This window comes from Engystomops pustulosus, chromosome 8, assembly GCF_040894005.1.
Source record: "Engystomops pustulosus chromosome 8, aEngPut4.maternal, whole genome shotgun sequence".
In the NCBI taxonomy this organism is placed as follows: Eukaryota; Metazoa; Chordata; class Amphibia; order Anura; family Leptodactylidae; genus Engystomops; species Engystomops pustulosus.
The window spans coordinates 79,690,928-79,707,358 of record NC_092418.1 but is presented as its reverse complement, the minus strand read 5'-3'; the positions used below and the strand labels follow the sequence as shown (position 1 = coordinate 79,707,358).

General features: G+C 47.0%; 1 protein-coding gene across 2 annotated transcripts in view; it reads right to left on the bottom strand.

The window, feature by feature from the left end:
• Positions 1-373: 373 nt before the first annotated feature.
• LOC140074662 (putative methyltransferase DDB_G0268948) overlaps positions 374-16,431 on the bottom strand; it is a 62,463-nt gene continuing 46,405 nt past the window's right edge. For both annotated transcript variants that reach the window (XM_072119722.1, XM_072119721.1), the window contains one exon: positions 374-665. In XM_072119722.1, the coding sequence (XP_071975823.1) occupies positions 578-665 (88 nt within the window). In that variant the 3' untranslated portion in view covers positions 374-577. The remainder of the gene's footprint in view (positions 666-16,431) is intronic.

Below are 16,431 nucleotides of genomic sequence, written 5' to 3'. Positions count from 1 at the left end.
GCCGTAAAAGAAAAAGAGGCCTGCACAGCTAACTGGGTGTGTTACATACAATTCTCCTTTTATGATGACTAAATCTGGAGTGTGTCGTATAGTAAGGTACATCTTATAAACCCCAAAATGTAGTACGTACAATATATGTAACGTCTACTTAGTGTAAGCTGGTGCCATGTGTAAATTATTCAATTTCAGACTAATAAAATTCTTCCTACAGAACATATTATTGTTATGTTCAATACAACATATGCAATTGTATTACAATATGTTGTGTCATAACAGTTATAAAACCCAGGAACATTGCATTTACAATATAGATTTATTGTACATTAGGTTTTAATTTCCATAAGGATGACAATGGGAATAATACAGCAATTCCTGCAAATTTATTGGTAAGTATTTATTGGTAGATCTAATTCTTACAATCTATGCATCCCACTCCCAGGACATAATAGCTGTTGTCCCACTCAGCAGTAAATCTCTTAGCTTATTGCAACAGGATGCCAATACTTCTATCCATAGAGTAAAAGTTACATTTTAAGTAAAAGAATACTTAAAATATTTGAAGTTTATGGTGTATAGCTTAATGTTTACAAGCAAGAACACAGTAATGCTTCATATATACATTCAGTCGAGCAGAATAAGCCTCTTCTCCAAGTATATCTCGAATTCTGTAAAAATAAGAAATAACATGACATTGTTGTGGAATGTTATTATATTAGTGATATGTGTCTGCATAACTATTCTACTGTGATAAAATTTTTCAATTTTTAAATGCTCATAACATAATTATTTTCCTCTTAAAGAGAACCCGTCAGGCAAATTAATCCCCAAAACTAAATATATTTTCATAAACTGCATGGCCACTATCCCTTCATTGTCCCTCTACAAGCCTGTAAACTTAAGCAATCAGGTCCTAAAGATGTATGCAAATGGCCTGAGAGATGTCCAATGAGTCATTATCATATTCAAGCAGTCCAACTTATTCATGAGTGGAAGGTAAAGTCACACCCCCAGTGCTTGACTGACAGCCTGTATAATGATGTGAGGTATAATGGTGTAATGGCTCCTCCATGTGCTTTCCGATGCTGGCAGCCACGGCCCCTGCAGCCTGTGTGTATGAGATACTGCTATACACATGACTGACAGCCTGTATAATGATGTGACATTCCTGCAGTCTGTGTGTGTAAGAGATACTCCTATACACATGACTGACAGCCTGTATAATGGTGTGAGATATAATGGTGTAATGGCTCCTCCATGTGCTTTCTGGTGCTGGCGCCCCCTGCAGTCTGTCTGTGTTTAGGAGAGATCCAACAGCTCCAGACAGCCATGTTAAAACAGAACACGTCAGATTTATGTGTAGCTGATGTCTGTGTCTCACACATGTGTATGGGAGGAGAGAGCATGGCAGTAGGTAAAGCACACTAGCTATGCTTTACTATACATTACACCAGGGGCATTGCTAGGTCAAAAGGTCCGAGGAACGTGCCCCAGATCTTTTGACCTATGGCCAGAATGTCCCGGTGTCCAGGCGAATTTCCCTACTCTCATTGCAATCTACGTCCTCAGGACATAGATAGTGATGAGCACTGTAGTGGTGAAGGAGCCGCCAGCTCCGTTCTGCACTACAGGGAGACGCGATCACTCATTACAGCTGCCGGGAGCAGGAGAAGCGAGGTGATGACGTCACCGCGCCTCAGTGCTGGAGTGAACGGAGAGAAGCCAGGGGAGAGACAGAGATGAGTATCAGTTTTTTTTTTAATTATGCAAGGTGGAGGAGGCACATTGAGGGGACTTATCATTACTGGTGTCTATGGGGAACATTACATTACAGGGGGCTTTGGAGACATTGCTAGGGGCTGTGAAGACTTGGGGGGGGGGGGTTGTGAAGACTTTTGGGGGCTGTGGGGAACATAACAGGGGGCTTTGGAGACATTACTTAGGGCTGTGAAGACATTGGGGGGATGTGGGGGACATTACAGGGGGCTGCAAAGACATGGGGGATGTGGGGGACATTACAGTGGGCTGTGGGGAACATAACTGGGGGCTCTGGAGACATTACAGGGGCTGCAAAGACATTGGGGGTGGGGGGAATGTCGGGGACATTACAGGGGGATTTGGGGACATTACTGGGAGCTGTGAAGACTTTGAGGGTAGGGGGCTGTTAGGGACATTACTGGGAGCTGTAGGGGGCTGTGGGGAACATAAGGGGCTTTGGAGACATTACTGGGTTTGCAAAGACATTGGATGAGATATGGGGAATATTACAGGGGGCTGCAAAGACATTGGAGGAGATGTAGGGGACATTATTGTAAAGACATTGGGAAGGCTGTGTGTAACATTACAGAGGGCTTGGGGAAAATTATTGGGGTATGTGAAGACATTGGGGGGGGGGCTATTGGAGAGATTACTGGGGGCTGTGGGGAGCTCCTGAGTGGGGCTGTGGTAGACTACTAATGGGGCTGTGGTAGACATCAGGGGCTGTCAGGACATTAGGGGGCTGTGTTGGGAACATTGCAGAGGGCTTTGGGAAGTTCACTGGGGGGCTGTGAAGACATTGGGAGAGGGGGGGGGGGGACCATGCACTCTGAGTAAACCAGAATGTATGTATATAATATATACAGGGTCAGAGCTGTATATTTAATAATTGTATCTCCAAACAGAATTTTTTTGGTCTCTGTGATAATAGGATTTTAAAATTGTTGGGTTGTCATAAGAACCATGATTAGCAATAAAGCTTAATTGCAGACACCTGTGATAAGTGTTACAGCTGATCATTGTAGCCTAAGGATAAAGTACAGTAAATAACCAACATCCAGAGGGCCGTTTGTAGCTAGGGGTTGGGTGTTCTTAAGTAGGGCACCGCCTGTATATAGGTTTTATGGCTTTTATAACATGTTATATTAGGAAGCACCTCCTGGCACTGGATTTAACTGGTAGGGATTTCTCCTGTGTATTATGTAGCTGTATGTGTTGTGTACAGGATTGGGCATTACTGAAAGTGTTATACATATGCGTTGGGGCCCATGCCCCGGATGGTTTACTACCCTAGTAATGCCCCTGCATTACACTCAGACATGAGCAGGGGGAGGGGGATGGTAGGAGTAACTGGTGACATCACTGCCTCTCTCCATATGCCCAGCCTCATTTACATAATACAGAATATGTATGAATTGACTAGATAAAGGCTGGGATGGGATCCTTGTGAGCTGCTCCAACAGGTAGTGGTGACAGAAATAGTGACAGAGACCTGATGACAGGTGTCCTTTGAAATGTAAAAAGCAAAAACAGGTGGGAAAATAGAAAACATTGAATTTTAAAAAGGCTAATTTTCCGAAATTCAGGGCTGCACTACAGTATATATACTTGGATCAGACACTGTAACATGATGATACTAATGTTAAATGGGAGACATTCAAATCTATACCAGGTCAGTATACTTCTGATTTTATTTATAACAAGTATAGACGGGCTAGATTACAGCTACAGTCAGAAGGGCAATTAATGATAAAAAGAGGGCATTCAAAAAATATTAATCTGAAGGGTCGCCTGAGGCATTCAATGATTACAAAACATTTACCAAAATCTGTAAGAAGTAAATTAAATCAGCCAAAATAGAAAATGAACGACAGGTGGCTAAAAATAGCAAAGCAAATCCTAAGAAATTTTTGAAGTATATCTATGCGAAAAAGAAAAATGTGTCAGAGCAGGTTGGACCCCTTTATTCTGAAAACGGGTGACTGAAGACCAAGAGAAGGCAGAGATACTAAATGTTTTTTTTTTAGCTCCGTTTATACAATAGCATGTGTCCCCCCAGGGAGATGATGACATATGAGGCTGCGGTCACACATGATGTGAAGGGTGCGGCCACACGTTGCGTTTTGATTGCGTTTTAATTGCATTTTGAAACCTATTACAGCAGTTGAGGAGAGGTGATTTGCCTAATTACATTACTGTTAACATTTGCATTTACAAAACGCATAGTAAACACGATGTTAACACATGCGTTAACATCACGATTATATTGCGTTTTGTCACTGTTGTAATAGGTTTCAAAATGCAATTTAAGCGCTATTAAAACGGTATGTGTGACCTCACCCTTAGAAGTAACCAATAAATTTAAAAAAAATGTAAATGCAAAAATTTCAGCTTTTTCAAAAAAACAGGTTACTATGCAAAATTTTAAACATTTAAAGCATGTGAAATAATTTCAATTTACATGTTTAAATAGGGTTCATGAAAAAAATCCTTCCTCTGGACCAGCAAAATAAGTGATAAAGTCACACGGAACATCTGGGAAACAAAGTTACATAATGCACACTGCACAAGGTGCAGACCAAGGCAAACTTAAAAAACGAGTGAAAAGTCGCAAAAATGTTGCAAATATTAAACAATTTGACTAGCAGGAATAATGACACATGTCCCCCAAGGTTCCTGGCCTAGATGGGTTACACCCCAGAGTTCTTAGCCCATTTTTCTGTGTGCAGAACTATGTGAGGGGTTGTTTTGTGGTAGCAAATTTTACTTTTCAAATATTTGATTTATTATTCCATGCCGTATACTGGGAAGTTGTAAAAAACATTCCATATGTGGAAAAATTTAAAAAAACCCACATATGCATCACGTTCTTGTGGGATCAGTTTTTACGACTTTGACTGTGCGCTCCAAATAACACCTCTGCTTTATTCTTTGGTTCGGTTCGATAGCAGTGATACCAAATTGTGAAAAAATTTTTTGGCCATCTTCTGACGCTAAATTTTTTATACTTTGGTGTACGGATCTATGTGATATGTAATTTTTTGCAAAATGAACCAACGTTTTCATTGCTACCATTTTGAGGTATACATATTACATTTTATATGTCATGTAAAAAGGTGTAAAAGTCGCGTTTTGGACATTTGGGCTCCATTTCCCGTTTTTGTCACCGCCGGCAATAACCCTTTTTATATTTTGATAGATCAGGCATTTTGGGACACGGCAATACCTATTGTGTTTGTGATTTTTACTGTTTATTATGTTTTATATCAGTTCTAGGGAAAGGGGGTGATTTGAATTGTTAATATTTTCTTAATTTTTTTTCTCTTTTCACTATTTCTTAGACCCTTTTCATGACAACCGATCGCCACCCCTGATGAGGTTTCTTAAATGCCGCCGGCAAAGCTGGAAGGGTTGATAGCCGCAATCGGTGCAAGCACCAACTGCAGTTATTAGCAGTGGGGGTTTGCTGCAGTATGCAACAAATCCCAGCCCGTGAGCCCTCTTCATACAACCTACGCAAGCATTAAGCATTAAGGGGTTAAAGAACTCAGTTCTGTTATTGCTGTACCACTGTCTAAATTCTTCAGGGACTCCTGAAATGTCTGGTACAAGCCTGTAAGCTTAACTTCCATTTTTGGAAAAATATTGGAAGGGTTACTAAAAGGTTACATACAGGAGTATGTGACATCACATAATATAATAAGTGACAGCCAGCATCTGGAGATGTAGGAGATTTTATGTGATCCGTGTAGATATAGACCGGATGACAAGCTCCTTCCAGAAGATAACACCACTCTTCCAAAGCAAGCTTTATGGCCAGAAGTTCCCAATCACCTATGGATTAATTCCTGTCTGCGGCTGAGAAGGTTTTAGAGAAGAAGTGGCATGTTAGAGTTCAACCTTTTTGCCCTTTCTGGGTGAGAACGACTCCAGCACCAACCGAGGAGGCATCAACCTCCAGCAGGAATGGTTTCTCAATATCAGGACGGGTGAGAATGGGAGCAGAGGCAAAGGCAGACTTCAGCTTGGAAAAAGCTTCTTCAGTTTAGGAGACACGAGGGAGGAAAAATGTGGTATGAACTGCCGGTAGTCCAGGAATCACTGGATAGCACAAAGTCCTACTGGGTGAGGTCACTGAAGTGCTTCAGAAAACTTTGTGGGATCCATCTGTAGTCCCTTGTCAGAGATGATATACCCAAGGAAAGGAAGACTCTGGCATTTCTCGAGTTTGGCATATAGTCGATTGGCTCTTAAGCGCAAGATCTGTAGAGAACACCAGGATATCATCCAGACAGACCACGACACAAGTATAAAGCAAGTCTCTGAAAATCTCATTGACAAACTATTGGAATAAGGCTGGGGTATTACAGAGTCCAAATGGCATGACCAGGTACTTGAAGTTCCCATCACAAGTATTGAAGGCGGTCTTTCATTCATCACCTTTGTGAATGAGGTTATGCGCACCACATAGGTCTAGCTTGGTAAAGACCTTGGCACCATATAGGTGGTCGAAAAGTTCCATGATCAGAGGCAATGGGTACCGGTTCTTCTCTGTAATTTTGTTAAGGCTGTGATAGTCTATGCATGGGCAGAGTGAACCATCCTCTTTTGGCACCTTCTGCAGGTCCTCCTTTGCATAGACTGACAATGTTTCAGGCACTGAAAGTGAATACACCCGACCCCTGGAAGAGATATACCCGGCAATAGTCTATAGGGCAGTCATAGGGACGGTGTGGTGGTAGAGTCTCTGCTTGCTTCTTGGAGAAGACATCCACAAAGTGCACATATGGAGCGGGGAGACCCAGCAGATACTTTAAGGACACTGGAGAGGCTGTGGTGGACACGGGATGAGGTGCCTCCAAACACCATGACTGACATTCCAATCCCTATCAAAGAACCTCGCAGGTCTGCCAGTTGAGCACAGGAGCGTGACGTTCCATCTACAGGATACCCAGCAGAACAGAATACGTAGACCGAGGTAGCACATAGAATGACAGTCTCTCCTTGTGCAGTGCCCCAATTTGCACACAAAGGGGCTTGGTGCAGTACTGGACCAGGTAGCAGAGGATCTGTCCACCATTGGATAAGATAAACAGCGGCTTCTCGAGTTGGACCACAGGAAGACGATGCCAGGACACCAGGACAGCACCAATGAAGTTTCCCGCAGAGCCGGAATCCAGGAAGGCAGGAATTTAAAACTGGCTACCTTTCCTGGAGCTGATTAGCACAGGTATGTTCAGGTGTGGAAAAGTTTTGCTCTCACCTAGGGATACTTCTCCCAATAACCCTAAGTGTGTGCGTTTCCCGGACGCTGTGGACGGTAGCACAAGTCCAGAGGAAGTGCTCCGGGCTGGCACAATAGAGATAAAGATTCCCCTGTTTTCAACTGGAGTGCTCTTGAGGTGTGAGAGGAGCCTTATCCACCTGCATGGGCTCCTCTGTAGCAGACACAGAGGGTGGCAGTGGTGGCCTTGGAAGACTAGAGCCAAGCGGTGCAGTCGGCGGGTTCTGTTTTTCTGCTCCTCAAAATGCTCAGAGAACCGAATGTTGATCTGAGTGGCCAGGAGATTAGGTCATTCAGCGAAGACGGTAGGTCAGGATCAGGGGTAGTGGATCCACTGAACCAACCCGAGCAATGACGTAAGTCAACACCAGTAAGTGGATTCTAAGTGGCACCCATTTTCACCAGTGCCTGCCGGAAAATGGTTGGACTTGCTGCGGCAAGATGCCACAAGGTCGCTCCTCAAAAAATAGATAAAAACCATTAACAAAACAAACAAAACAATACTATGGTACCTGACAATACAAACAGACATAAATGCATAGGGACTTAAAGGATGGAACAAAAGGGTGTGCACAAAGATAACTGTAATAAATCAATAATAGTTAGTAGCAACCTGATGCTTGCATATGTCAATGTGTTAGGTAACAACCTATCAATTCTATGACCCAATAAATAATGTTATTTGTGGTTAAATGTAAATACATCTATACCATAGAATATCTGAGGTAATACAAAGTAGAATGTTTAAATGACATGGTACACACTAGGAATACAAGGCAGAATACCTGGCACACCAAAGAAATTTCAATTGCACATTACCAGTCAAGGCTCATGTCAGGTAAGGATGCCCGACGCGTATCGCCTAACAAGTAGGCTTCATCAAGGGTAGCCCTATACCTGTAAGGTGGCGCCTTATATACAGCCTGGTGTGCATTTCGATAAAATGTACGAGTATGCGCATTGCGGCCAAAAACAGATGGAAATGCGTCATTAAGTAGGAGGAGTAAAGATGGTGGAACGCACATGCATGTCAAGAGCCGGAAATGCGTAATTCTATAGAGGAAATGAGAATCCTGAAACTCAGATGCGTGTCAGGGGATGACAGACCAATTGTATAGCCGACAGTAGGTGGAGATCACACCCATGAAACGCAATGCGTTTCAAGGTAACAGGAGGACGCAATTTGAAAAGTAAGAATATGTACAAACGGCCAAAAAGTAGTAACTGCCAACATATTAAAGCATATTAAAGCTGCGGGTATTCATGACGATATGAGACCCACCATATGGCGGAAGGTAAATACAATGCCCGTAATACGCAATATGCACCAACGGCAAAAAAAAAAAGAAAAAATTAAGAAAAAAACTTGTGTCACATAAGTAATATACCAGCCGAATAAATAAAAAATGTGAAAATAGAAAAATGCAATAAGTACAAATAGTGCTAAAGTGCAAGGAGAAATACTGGGTGCACATCTCCATGTAAACATGAATCATAAAAAATCATAAAATATTAATACCTCATATGACCAACACAATTTTTGTGCCTGTTTGGTTTGCCTCCCTGTCTCGGTGTGCATTTCTCGGATCTATGATACTTTATTTCAGTTATAACTCTATAGAATTCAAATATGTCATGCAATATACTAACAGCATTTTAACTTTCCAGTAATACTATTTTATATGTATTGTCATAGGCACTTTTTACTCTTGTATATAATTGTGTCCACACTTGGAACCACAGTATTGCACATATGTCTCATGTCTATGAATTAAATTTTTATGATTCATGTTTACTTGTAGATGTGCCGCTGGTATATATTGCGTACTACGTGCATTGTATTTACCTTCCCCCATATGGTGGGTCTCATATCAACATGAATACCCGCAGCTTTTATTAGTCAATAGGATACTTTAATATGTTGGCAGTTACTACTTGCATCCACTATTTATTTTTCGCCGTTTGTACATATTTTTACTTTTCAAATTGTGTCCTCCTGATACCTTGAAATGCATTGCAGGTCACCATATACATCCTGTATATGCACTGTTCAGTGGATTTACTTGTGGAAAGCTAAATGGATTTAAATTAGGGAGAACATCATGGGATCTTTGGGCAAGCTAACTGGACTCAGCTTGAGGGCATAGACAGACAGACATTCTGTCTTAGCTGTACAGTATGTCAATGTCCATCCAGGAACTGAAAATATCTGGTGTAAAATTCTGTAGCAACTAGTCTTGGTGCTTCTGGATTCAAAGGAGAAGATAACTTTATCTCTAAAGTACTAGATCACACTTCTGCTTGTGTCTGACTAACCTCCTAGTTTGTGACAACTCTCAGCAGGATGAGGGGTTATTGTCATCAGTTATTGTAAAGGCTGTCAGCGTTTTCTTATTGGTTATATTGCTGACACTATCCTGAAAAACCAGGGATAATTTTTAAATCCCCATCAGAAAAGCCTTGACATAAAGCCATCTCTGCCAGTGCCACCAAATTTTTAGATCTCGGATTCCTGCAATCTAACCTGGTCTGTATTATTTATATACATGTGTACATATTGGTCTGGGGTATGCATAATTATATATACTCTGGTATGGGGACTGTATTATTGTGCAATATTTCTGGTGTAATATTTGAATCAATTTTTCACACTGATTCTTTTGCCAGCAGTTTGGTGTTTTTGAGGGTGGATTGCTGGACTGCATCTACTAATCCATGACTTTAAAACTGAGTGATAAGCAAAACCAAACCATCAAATTTGGCATGTGTCCATGATGTATAAGAGGCAGGGCCACAAGTCTGAGTGCCATTACAGCCAGCAGAGAGCTAGGGATGGCTTGCTGCTGCAGGGAAAGTGAGGGAAAGATGCAATACATATGTAATATTACAACAACTGCCATTTTCAGGTAAGGAAAGAAGGTTGTGAGGGACAGAAAGAATAAATTGCCCTTTTTAGGACAGTGTGAACTGGATCTTGCTACCGATGGGCTGCTATAGTGCAGGGCCAGTGTAATTTGTAGTTGCATCGCATATTACTAGCTGAATGATAAATACTTGAATCCTACAATATTAACATACATTGATTGTTATTAGAGATGAGCGAGTATACTCGTCCGAGCTTGATGCTCGTTCGAGTATTAAGGTACTCGAAGCGGCTCGTTGCTCGGACGAGTTTTTCCCCTGCTCGGGATTGAGCATTAAATTAAAAAAACACAGTGAAGAACAGTGAAGAATAGAATAAAAACAGTGAACACAGTGAACACAGGATTATTTAAGTGAAAAACACAGTGAAGAATAGATTACAGATGTTCTGCACATCTGCTTACTTGTCGGAGATACGCGCGAAACGGTGCGAACAAAATACTATGTGAAGAACAATATATATGTGTGAAGAACACATTGAAGAACACGGTGAGCAGGACGGAGACACCGAGGAGCAGCACAGAGACACCGGGGAGCAGCAGCACGGAGACACTGGGGAGCAGCAGCACGGAGACATCGGGGGAACAGCAGCACGGAGACATCGGGGGAACAGCAGCACGGAGACATCGGGGCAGGGGCAGAACGGAGACACTGGGGCAGCACGGAGACACTGGGGCAGCACGGAGACATCGGGCAGCACGGAGACATCGGGGCAGGGGCAGAACGGAGACACTGGGGCAGCACGGAGACACTGAGGTAGCACGAACACATCGAGCAGCACAGAGACATCGGGGGAACAGCAGCACGGAGACATCGGGGCAGGGGCAGAACGGAGACACTAGGCCAGCACGGAGACACTGGGGCAGCATGGAGACATCGGGCAGCACGGAGACATCGGGGCAGGGGCAGCACGGAGACACTGGGGCAGCACGGAGACACTGAGGTAGCACGGACACATCGGGCAGCACGGAGACATCGGGGGAACAGCAGCACGGAGACATCGGGGCAGGGGCAGAACGGAGACACTGGTGCAGCACGGAGACACTGGGGCAGCACGGAGACACTGAGGTAGCACGGACACATCGGGCAGCACGGAGACATCGGGGGAACAGCAGCACGGAGACATCGGGGCAGGGGCAGAACGATGACACTGGGGCAGCACGGAGACACTGGGGCAGCACAGAGACATCGGGCAGCAAGGAGACCTCGGGCAGCATGGAGACATCGGGGCAGGGGCAGAACGATGACACTGGGGCAGCACGGAGACACTGGGGCAGCACGGAGACACTGGGGAAGCACGGAGACATTGGGCAGCACAGAGACATCAGGCAGCACGGAGACATCGGGGCAGGGGCAGAACGGTGACACTGGAGCAGCACGGAGACACTGGGGCAGCACGCAGACACTGGGGCAGCACGGAGACATCGGGCAGCACGGAGACATCGGGCAGCATGGAGACATCGGGGCAGGAGCAGAACGGAGACACTGGGGCAGCACGGAGACACCGGGGAGCAACTGCACGGAGACACCGGGGAGCAGCAGCACGGCGACACCGGGGAGGAGCAGCACGAAGACACCGGGGAGCAGCAGCACGGAGACACCGGGGAGCAGCAGCACGGAGACATCGGGGCAGGGGCAGAACGGAGACACTGGGGCAGCACGGAGACACTGGGGAAGCACGGAGACATTGGGCAGCACAGAGTCATCGGGCAGCACGGAGACATCGGGGCAGGGGCAGAACGGAGACACTGGGGAGCAGCAGCACGGAGACACCGGGGAGCAGCAGCACGGAGACACCGGGGAGCAGCAGCACAGAGACACCGGGGAGGAGCAGCACGGAGACACCGGGGAGCAGCAGCACGGAGACACCGGGGAGCAGCAGCACGGAGACACCGGGGAGCAGCAGCACGGAGACATCGGGGCAGGGGCAGAACGGAGACACTGGGGCAGCACGGAGACACTGGGGAAGCACGGAGACATTGGGCAGCACAGAGCCATCGGGCAGCACGGAGACATCGGGGCAGGGGCACGGAGACACCGGGGAGCAGCAGCACGGAGACATCGGGGGAACAGCAGCACGGAGACATCGGGGCAGGGGCAGAACGGAGACACTGGGGCAGCACGGAGACACTGGGGCAGCATGGAGACATCGGGCAGCACGGAGACATCGGGGCAGGGGCAGCACGGAGACACTGGGGCAGCACGGAGACACTGAGGTAGCACGGACACATCGGGCAGCACGGAGACATCGGGGGAATAGCAGCACAGAGACATCGGGGCAGGGGCAGAACGGAGACACTGGGGCAGCACGGAGACACTGGGGCAGCACGGACACATCGGGCAGCACAGAGACATCGGGCAGCACAGAGACATCGGGGCAGGGGCAGAACGATGACACTGGGGCAGCACGGAGACACTGGGGCAGCACAGAGACATCGGGCAGCAAGGAGACCTCGGGCAGCATGGAGACATCGGGGCAGGGGCAGAACGATGACACTGGGGCAGCACGGAGACACTGGGGCAGCACGGAGACACTGGGGCAGCACGGAGACACTGGGGAAGCACGGAGACATTGGGCAGCACAGAGACATCGGGCAGCACGGAGACATCGGGGCAGGGGCAGAACGGAGACACTGGGGCAGCACGGAGACACTGGGGCAGCACGGAGACACTGGGGCAGCACGGAGACATCGGGCAGCACGGAGACATTGGGCAGCACGGAGACATCGGGGCAGGGGCAGAACGGAGACACTGGGGCAGCACGGAGACACCGGGGAGCAACTGCACGGAGACACCGGGGAGCAGCAGCACGGAGACACCGGGGAGCAGCAGCACGGAGACACCGGGGAGCAGCAGCACGGAGACACCGGGGAGCAGCAGCACGGAGACACCGGGGAACAGCAGCTCGGAGACACCGGGGAGCAGCAGCACGGAGACACCGGGGAGCAGCAGCACAGAGACACCGGGGAGCAGCAGCACGGATCCCGGGACAGCGTATCTCCCGACAAGTAAGCAGATGTGCCGAACAGCAGCACGGAGACATCGGGGCAGGGGCAGAACGGAGACACTGGGGCAGCACGGAGACACTGGGGCAGCATGGAGACATCGGGCAGCACGGAGACATCGGGGCAGGGGCAGCACGGAGACACTGGGGCAGCACGGAGACACTGAGGTAGCACGGACACATCGGGCAGCACGGAGACATCGGGGGAATAGCAGCACGGAGACATCGGGGCAGGGGCAGAACGGAGACACTGGGGCAGCACGGAGACACTGGGGCAGCACAGACACATCGGGCAGCACAGAGACATCGGGCAGCACAGAGACATCGGGGCAGGGGCAGAACGATGACACTGGGGCAGCACGGAGACACTGGGGCAGCACAGAGACATCGGGCAGCAAGGAGACCTCGGGCAGCATGGAGACATCGGGGCAGGGGCAGAACGATGACACTGGGGCAGCACGGAGACACTGGGGCAGCACGGAGACACTGGGGCAGCACGGAGACACTGGGGAAGCACGGAGACATTGGGCAGCACAGAGACATCGGGCAGCACGGAGACATCGGGGCAGGGGCAGAACGGAGACACTGGGGCAGCACGCAGACACTGGGGCAGCACGGAGACACTGGGGCAGCACGGAGACATCCGGCAGCACGGAGACATTGGGCAGCACGGAGACATCGGGGCAGGGGCAGAACGGAGACACTGGGGCAGCACGGAGACACCGGGGAGCAACTGCACGGAGACACCGGGGAGCAGCAGCACGGAGACACCGGGGAGCAGCAGCACGGAGACACCGGGGAGCAGCAGCACGGAGACACCGGGGAGCAGCAGCACGGAGACACCGGGGAGCAGCAGCACGGAGACACCGGGGAGCAGCAGCACGGAGACACCGGGGAGCAGCAGCACAGAGACACCGGGGAGCAGCAGCACGGATCCCGGGACAGCGTATCTCCCGACAAGTAAGCAGATGTGCCGAACATCTGTAATCTATTCTTCACTTTGTTTTTCACTGCGTTTTTCACTTAAATGATCCTGTGTTCAGTGTTTTTATTCTATTCTTCACTGTTCTTCACATCTGCTAACTTGTCGGGAGATAATATACGCACGGAACAGTGAAGAATAGATTGCAGATGTTTGCATACATCTGCTAACTTATCAGAAGACATTCTTTTTCAATTAAATAACACATTTTATTCCCGAACCATGGTCCCTTTGAAAAATGCTCGAGTCTCCCATTGACTTCAATGGGGCTCGTTATTCGAGACGAGCACTCAGGAAAAGTTTGTCTCGAATAAAGAGCGCTCGAGCATTTTAGTGCTCGCTCATCTCTAATTCTTATCTTTACAAGCATCCTTTAGTACTACTTTCAGTACCAGTGGTCTTACACTTTTCGTCACGGACACATTCCAGCTTTATAGTACCAGTTTTTTTTATATCTGAATCATACCATATTGCATTATAATTATAGTGTCATTAATATTTGCATAATACTGTACTACATTATAGCACATTATAGTAGACCTTACACGGGTAGAAGGTAAAGATAGTTCGCAGACAGAGTTGATGGTCAGTAAGCCACAGGCAGCCAGCAAAACAAGCCTGCTATTGCACACGACTAGGGACCCAGTAAACAAAGGCCACCCTACAGGGGGTCTGTTGCATGGCATTTTTTTAGTATAGAAGACATAACACATGTCATTTGCACACTGTACTGCTAGTCTTAACAATCTGGGCTCCTGATGTATGAACAAGCACCTGCAAAGTCAGCAGTAGCTGAGACACCAAAAAGCCTGCTGCTTTAGTTGGCTCTGCCGGTACCACCACCTCTTGAGTAACAAGTCCAGCTGTCTCCATGCAAAGGGAGGATGCGACGCCACCACCGTCACCACCAGCAACACCCCCTTCACCAACTGGTCCACACCATCCGTTCATGTTTCTATCCCACAGATAATGGAGAGAAAGAGGAATATTTTTCCAAGTCATGCACAAGCACAGTTCCTGTAAAGGAGAATTTTCTAATTTCTGGTCTTTGAAATCCTCCTATTCAGGCTGGTGAAGACGGGCAGCTTTAAAGATCTAATGGCGGCAGCTGTCTGTCAGTATAAAGTTCTTAGCCTCCACTACTTTTCCCAGCAGCCTATCTCTGCCCTGCACCAACAGGTCGTGGACAAAATCAATCGTGCACTGTCCAATACCATTACTCCGGTGGTGCACTTTACAACTGACATGCGGATGAGTAAGCATGGGCAGAGACTTTACATCTCCTTAACTGCCCACTGGACAAATATAGGGGTGACTGGTCCTAGTGCAGGCTTTACTGAAACTCGTCTATCTGAGCAAAAGACCACACACCAGCAATGAGTTGTAGACTTGAAACCATAAGCAGACAGATGGTTGGTTGCTTCTGCTGCACCTCAAGCTTGGCAAGGTGGTATGCGACAGTTGCCAGAACCATGTAGTAGCTTTGGACCAAGCCAAGTTGATGCAATTCCTATTTATTTGCATGTGCTCAACTTGGTGGTGCAAAGGTGCCATGTGTGCATTTTCATTGTTCACATACTGCTTCCACTCATCTATCTGCACAGCAGAGGAACTTTGGTCTGCTTACCTACCGCCTCAAATGTGATGAACCAATTAGGTGAAATTTAACTTTGAATTAGCTGGAAAGGGTATATGAGCAGCAGCAGGCAATTTTAAATTCCAGCTGCAGAAAGTGTAGGTGAGTCAAAGTAGTGACCAACAGTATTTCACCTGCAATGAATGGGCCTCCATGAGGGACTTTTGATCAGGGCTGAACTGCTTCCAATTCAATATGCTACCAATATCATCAGCACTAACATCCCCATCTTCTGCCTGCTGGAAAAAATTCTTCTGGCCATAAAATTGGATGTAATTATAGAACAAGAGAAAGTAGAGGTGTACCAGGTGTCAGGACATGCCACACATAGCTCACAGAGTGGTTTGATGAACCAGTGGTCAGGTATTGCACTATACAGCCAGGGGACATTTTTGGAGGAGAAAGAGGAAGATTAGGTGATTCTCTGCCAGAATACTTGTGAAGGAGCCATAATAAAACTCCCCCTATATGTTACAATGCTTATAATCACCATTTATGATCACTAGGTGGCCACCCTGCTTAATCCATGCTACAAGGATAACATAGCATCATTAATTCCACTACTGTAGTGTGAGACAGAAATGACGGAATACAAGTGTGAACTGCTGGCATAGTTCCCATCTGACATTTAGAGCTCAGTGGAAGAATGTGGAGGAGGAACTCTCCAATGCAAATGGGTTTTGCACTTTAATAGTTTAATAGTTCACAAAATCTATTTAACAAGACCATTTGTCATTTCAACTTGCAAATAACCCCTAGTTACGAACATGATCCTGTTCACACAATTTTTGTGTTGTGGGGCAGGAAAGCAAGGGAAACATTTGAGTAGATATATCAGGTGTCTCACC